Here is a 7,500-nt window from a genome sequence, read left to right on the forward strand (position 1 = left end):
ACGATGTCTGGTTGGTTGGCTATTACCAGTTTGTCAGTCTGGATCTTGAAGTCCCACAGGATCTTAGCTCGGTCAATCTCAACTACCTTAGGAGGTGTCTTCCATTTTGACCTTGGGACTTCCAGCCCATACTCAGGGCAGATGTTCCTGCACACTATGCCAGCTACCTGGTTATGGCGTTCCATGTACGCACTTCCTGCCTGCATCTTACACCCTGCTGTTATGTGCTGTACTGTCTCAGGGGCATCCTTCCACAGTCTGCACCTGGGGTCCTGCCTGGTGTGGTAGACTCCAGCCTCTATTGATCTTGTACTGAGTGCCTGTTCTTGTTCGGCCATGATTAGTGCTTCTGTGCTGTCCTTCAGTCCAGCCTTTTCCAGCCACTGGTAGGATTTCTTGATATCAGCCACTTCTTCATATATTATTAAAAATATAATCCATCCATCTTCATCCACTTATCCGGGGTCGGGTCGCGGGGGCAGCAGCTCCAGCAGGGGACCCCAAACTTCTCTTTCCCGAGCCACATTAACCAGCTCTGACTGGGGGATCCCGAGGCGTTCCCAGGCCAACGTGGAGATATAATCTCTCCACCTAGTCCGGGGTCTCCCCCGTGATGTTAACATTAAACTTTCCAAACGGGCAATGTTAGATTTGGCTTTGTACTTAAACGGAGTGACTGTTCAGTTCAGATACTAGTCAGATACAATCATTTATTACACTTAGAAGAGCGTTACTTGAGATTCAGCAAAAAATATGCAGTGATAAACGCACAGATTTTGCAAAGCACATTATTCAAACTCAACAGGAAAATCAAACTCTTCACTGAAAAGGATTTTAAGACATGGATTCATCATTCGGAAGAAGAGATGTTGTAGGCTACCTGCCGAAATTTGCATTCACCTTTTTTTGTTAGTAAATATGAGTATTATCTCCCGCGAACTGCAAGCAGAACTCTGCAGAACTGTTGAACTGTTTGGGGGATTAGAATTTGTGATAAAAAAAAATGTATGTCAAGCAGTACAGTTAAATTTTTTTATTTATTTTTTAGTTATTTTCGTTATTTGTTTGCTTTATAGGGCGCCATATAGTCGTCACGCACACACATACACAAGAGTATGCCCATTACAAAGATATATGTATATTAACAACAGTAGAAAAAATAAGAATCAACAACGCAACTAGCTACGCCGACTTCATGCATTCTACCGCTGTGTGCGGTCTACAACGACACGATGCAACTCCGTCCGTAGACACTAATTATTAGCTATCAGCCACAGCCACCATAGTCTAGATGCAATCGCACACCCACTGGGTGTCATTCCAACGCATCTCTACCGCCGGAAATGGCTGACGGGATCAATTAAAACGAAGGGCAGATTCACTTTTACATGCCCTCACTAAGACGGATCGTTACAATGCGGAAGCGATCTCACAAGGCGCTCTCGACGTTCAGTATGTTTATGGCAGCTGGGAAAAAACTGTGTACTGTCAGTAACTCTGTACCCATCTTGTCTTTCATTTGCCAGCGCTGCTGATTGCAGAACCAATCCAGATGAAGCAGCATCCAGTTCTACAGGAAATAACAGTCGCAGCTTCCAGCGTGGCTCTTCCAGCACTTTACTGCTTTGTTTAGCTTTTTCTTTTAACTTCTACTCCACAACACCTAAACACTAATGATGTCAAACAAATCATTATAATAACTGTTACAACAACAAGTCATACAAAACTACTTTTCCATTTGTAACTTTTATATATTGATGTTTTCATGAAAGATATAATTTTAAATTGTTAAACTATTGCTTGTGTGTTAGGAATAATGTTTGGTATAAAATTGATCAGACTAAATATATTAAAAATAAAATCACATTCTTCATTCATTCATCAGTTTCCTACGTTAATTGTAAATCGTGTGATCTAAACTTAACTATAGTTAATAGATATAATATTGATGGTGTTTATAATTTAACATTTTGCATTTATGTTAACAAGTAAAAAAAGAAAAGCTGTTCTATACTGATTTTATTTGGACATTTCTTCAAGAGACAAATGTGATATTTCAAAAAATAATTATCTGCACTCTGAATAGTTTTGAAGCCCAGAAGGTGTCATTTATTGCAACCTCTGAGAAGGTTTAGCATCTGTTTACCACATGTGCGTTCGTTTAGCACTTAGACTTTAGATATTGCATTGACACAATAAATGACAACACCTAGTTAGTTCAGTTTTAATATTTGATGTATTATCTGTTTTGTATGATTAGCTTGTCCTTTGTTTTGACATACATAATGTGAAATCTAACATTTTCAGTCAGCAGCACAGGCAAAAGGCATTAAAATGGACATAACACATATGGACAATATTTAAAACTAAAAGTAAACAAAAGGGGATAAGTTCTTTCCATCTCAGTCCAACCCAGCAGATACAGGCCTCCTCCATACTGAGAATACTTGACAGGTCTCTGGGCACCAGGTCTCACGTGATCCACACTTTGACTATGTGAGCAAACTAAATGTGTAATAAATGCTGCAGGTAATGAAAAATATGAAGTAAACTATAGCAATGTGTCTTTAAAAAAACAGGATATCTGGAAAAGTTAATTTTCTTCAGTATCATGTATCCTAGATTCATTACACAAAGTGAAATATTTTAAGTCCTTTTTTGTTTTAATCTTGATGATATCGGGTTACTGCTCACAGAAATCAAAGCTCTAGTATCTTAAAATGTATTAGAATTTTATAAAAAGTAACTTATAATATAGAAATGTCAACCTGAAAAAAAGCTCTCTAAACAGCATATACACTCAAAACACCAGCAAATGCTTCCTGAGCCTTTAATCTCTGAGTCTGGTTCTGCTGCTCACAATGAACTTTTCCATCATATTCTACTTTTTTTAGCTGCACCTCTAAAAGATGGCTGAGATAATAGTATTGTAAATACTATTATGTCAGATGTTGGAGAAATGGAACAAGGGAGCAACACCTTAAAATGACAGTCAATAACAATAGCCAACAGTATATTTTTGTGTTGTCCTTTGAAGACATACAATGTAATATCAACTTTCAAATGTCAAGTAGCCAAGACTAACGTCAGTACTTACAGTTTAAGTTGTGTGTAGCAGACATGGAGGCATCAGAACCTCAACAAGAACCGATCACTGAAAGAAATAAACAAATAACAAAAAAAGTGCCTTTCTTTCTCAACTGTCATATTCAAGACAATAATCTCACACAGCGCTGTCGATAGCAGCAACATAACTCAAATAAAAAATCAAGCGGTGTGGAGAATAGCGGCAACAAAAGTTAAAGTTACGGTTAACGTTTTGTACTCTAAATGGCAAACATTACCATCATCTATAACTTAATGTACTAGGAATCTAACGGTAACTTATTAACTTTGACTAGTATCATATGATCAAGTAGCATGAATAAAAGTCTCTGTTTTTCCCCACCAGAAGCTGAAGTTCATCCAGTTTGTTGCACAGTGAGCGCACGTTGGAGAGAAATATTGCCGGTGTTGTGCCGAATTCAGCCTGCCTGCCGAGAATTGCATCCACCTCGCGAGTGATAACGGTCATTTATGTGGATGCAAATCTCGGCAGATAGCCTACAAAATTTGATCTGCCGAATTATGGATCCACCTCTTTAGGTCCTTTATCACCACATATACATTTACTGAATGTCAAGGAATGGTACTTCTACTAAGTTTATTAAAATATTAAAGACTCGTTCACGTTCATATATACTTCAAATCATTTATCACCATTGATGAACCCCACAAAGAATATTATAGTGTTTAAAAGCAGTATTTGGAGGTGCATGCAATGCATGTAAACCTGTCACGTACCACTTTGTCACAAAGTGGCTTGTTGTTACAGAAAATGTTTCTCTTCCTGTGAATGTCTAACGTTATCTTTAATAAATATTAAACGTCATGGAGCGGCTGTGGCTCAGGAGGTAGCGCAGGTTGCCTGTTAATCGGAAGGTAGGCGGTTCAATCCACGGTTCTAATCCCCAGCGCCTCCAGGCTGCATGTTGAAGTGTCCTTGGCAAGAACCCTGAATTTCCCCTGGTGGCTGTTCTGCCAGTGTGTGAATGTTAGTTTCTGTTTGAGCACTTAGGCTCAGTGTGTAAAAGTGCTTTAAGTGGTCAGAAAGGCGCTATACAAATATGGATCAGCCTTTTAGGAAAAATAAAAAGCATTTTTAACACTGGATTCAAACTCAGATCAATGTGGGAAAATAAACAGGTGAGGAATCCAGTGGCCTACGGCATCATCACCTCTTTCCCTTCTGTCGCGTAGCATAAAACAACTTCAAGAGCAAACAGCCAGCCATCACTCTTTAAAACGGGAAACAGCAGATCAACTTGTGACCACACTGTCTGTGTTAACCAAGACCATGTCCGTATTTTACTTGTTCCCTTCACAACCAAGCCGCCATTTAACACGGAGTTGTTTACAAGATGTTGATGGGTAATATTTATGTTAGTAGCCTACTTAAACATGAGTAGGGTTCTAAAGACATTTTAGTCTGGGCTAAAGCAACACCGTCACCCTGTCAAATTGGCACTCTTGTCATGGAAATGACCACATCCGGTCTGGGAATATGAACAAACGGGCCTTTATGCGTTTCTGTTTTCCGGTGATCTTATTTTGTGTTACTGAAAATAGAAAATAAAAATCAAATTTTTAAAATTTCGCTCATCCTTTTTGACACTGAAAAAAGAGAAATACTTTGTCTTTTAATTATATTTATTTGAACTTTGAGTAAAGCCCTGACATCTTCGGTTGTCTTTACTTTGGGCAGCAATTTACTCCTAATCCAGAGTGTGCAATCCACCATTTTTTATCATCGATCTCTGCTTTGCAGAGATGCATGGATTTTGTCCATGAAAGTCACAAATAGAATTGGAAACGCTGATCGACCATGGTGGAATCCACATGGTATATTGGTATGTTGCAACTACAATTCAATGCAACAAAGTCATGAACGAGGTTTTCCTATATTTTGAGATCATGTCATAGCCAAAATGATTATGTTCACCAGAAATGTCATTAAACTGTGATGCAACCGACGGATTGAAACTGAACATTTGAAAATAAGCTGCACTGATCTGGTTGAAGTCTCTGTTTGTTATTTGGCAGCTCTGTGGTCCTGTCCTCGTACTACATCTCTTATCTCATTTGCCCTTTATCTCTCCTCCTGTTTGCCACTCTCTCTCCTTCCCTCTCTAGTCTGTTAACCCATCCATATCTATATAGGCTCACTGGCTGCAGGAGTCTGCTTCTTCTCTGTGCTCTGCACTATGAAGGAATTACCCATCCTGGTGCTGCTGTACTCAGCGGTGTTGCTAAGTAGCGCTGCTCCAGTTTTGGAGCCTGTAACATGTAGCGAAGATAGTCGTGCTGCAATGGCACGTCTGGCAATGTTTCACATCAACGAGCACCATGACCACGGCTACAAGTTCAAACTCAATGAGATCCAAGGCAACAAAGTGGAAAAGGTATGGGAAATGAGCACATGTGGCTCAGGCGTCCAACTGTGGTTCAGTCTTGCCCTAATCCCAGGGCAAGACTGAACCCAGAGTTACTACTAAGTGTGTGTGTGTGTGTGTGTGTGAATGGATGAAGTAGTAAAGCGCTTTGTCCGTTAAGATAGAAAGGTTCTATATGAATGCAGTCTAAATGCAGTTGTTCAGCTACTTTAACAGTTTCCTTTTTATGAGAATTTTATCTTACTACAGCTCAGGGACAAATATTTTCTTTTTACTGGATTACATTTATCTGACAGGAGTTACTCTCTCTAAATAACAGCCATGTTGGTTTCAACTCAACAATGACCTTAAAGAATTGTACAGATTTCAACCAAAGTTTATTTGTTTTTTTCTCTCCGCTTTTGTTTCTTTCAGTCCTACAGTACTTTCCCACTTCACTAGTTTCTTCTGGTCCTCCTTTTCCCGTCTGTCTTTTCTTTATTATCAGTACTTTTTTAAACTTCTGATCTTTCTTATTTCTTCTTACTACTCTTACCGATACTCCTTTTTACTTTTATGTAACTTTTACTAAATAATTGGGTTTTTTTTAAACAGTATTAAAAAAGAATTAATACAGAACAGGATTAGAAATTAATGTTTCAAATATAACAATAGCTATAATTGCTACTGTGATTCACTGCCTACAGGTTCCTCTTGTAGAGAAAGGAGCAGCTGGTTTGTCTCAGCCAGCATGTCCAGCATTAAGAAATGTCAAACTACCCTAAACAGACAGAAAACTTTAATTTTAGCTTGTCTGAGACATTGCTGTTAACCGCACTAGTGTGCTGTGCTGTGTAAAACGTAGAGGATGAGAGACTGCAGACAGAGCAGATTAAAATATAGCTTTCTTCAGCGTGGTAACAAATTACACTAACCCTTAAAAAGTACTGATTAAAGAACCAGTAACGTCTGAGCTTATCAATACTGCCGTCTTTAATAATTTAGCCCTCAAGCCTGAGTAGGCTACTTTCCACAGCAGCACCCAATTTCATGCTGATCAACTGTGTAGCTGTACAAGTCCTTTAAGATTTAGAAAACGCTTATGTGGTTATGTTGTTTTGTCAGTGTTCATCCATTCACTAAATTATTTAATTCAGTCTGGAAAACTATAAAACAAATAAGAATTATCTTTGTGTTTAAAACTGTTTTCAAATAAACAAAAATTTTTTTGGTTATTTTGTTATGTGCCGTTTGTCTGCCATGCACATGCACAACCTGAACTGTAGTATGCACACCTCATGAGAGCAAGGATTTGGTCAGTTATACTTTGATACTGTGGAGCTAATGTTTCCCCAATTGACTCTTTGACACCCAGCGTCTTTGATCGCCTTAACCCCAGTACTGCTCATCCTTACCTGCATCAGTGGTGGAGGGAGTCAATTGGCAGCATCATGATCACATGCAGATCCACACTAGGAATGACTGTGTAAACTAGGCAAAGTGTGGAAATTATTTTGTAAATATATAAATCTTCTGGGTATAAGCAAATATTGTGTGTAACACAAAACTAAATGTCACTACTCTTTTTTAACAGTGAAGTTGATACTTCCCCAGGTGTTGTTGATTCATTATCATTACAGTGCTTAGCCTACTGTAGCTTATAACTCAGAACATTTCTAATAATGATGCCTATATGATTATTACACAGGCTACACAAACACAGATACACCTCAGAAATCAATAAAATGTCTGAAAGTTTTCCACTTTTCACACTCCTGCAAAGTGCATGCAGCGCCCACTTTCTGTATAAACACATCACCATGAAAAGTCAGAAATCCACAAAATAGTTAAAAAAAAAACATTTTGTAGATTAGCCATTTTTAGATCATAAGAACATAAATGAGTTTTTCTTGTTTGACAGCTACAAAGAAATCCCTCAGACAATATATTGGATCAGTTCATCCATTCATATAATTATTTCATTCAATCATTGTCAAAATATAAAAATGTTTATTTTTTAAACACTAAC

The 7,500-nt window shown here is 38.3% G+C and overlaps 1 protein-coding gene across 1 annotated transcript in view; it reads left to right on the forward strand.

The window, feature by feature from the left end:
- Positions 1-5,285: 5,285 nt before the first annotated feature.
- Positions 5,286-7,500, forward strand: part of LOC123971330 (antihemorrhagic factor BJ46a-like) — a 2,994-nt gene continuing 779 nt past the window's right edge. Inside the window, exon 1 of the mRNA XM_046050079.1 lies at positions 5,286-5,501. Within this exon, the coding sequence (XP_045906035.1) occupies positions 5,304-5,501 (198 nt within the window). The 5' untranslated portion in view covers positions 5,286-5,303. The remainder of the gene's footprint in view (positions 5,502-7,500) is intronic.

The sequence above is a fragment of the Micropterus dolomieu genome, linkage group LG05, assembly GCF_021292245.1.
Source record: "Micropterus dolomieu isolate WLL.071019.BEF.003 ecotype Adirondacks linkage group LG05, ASM2129224v1, whole genome shotgun sequence".
Lineage (NCBI taxonomy): Eukaryota > Metazoa > Chordata > Actinopteri > Centrarchiformes > Centrarchidae > Micropterus > Micropterus dolomieu.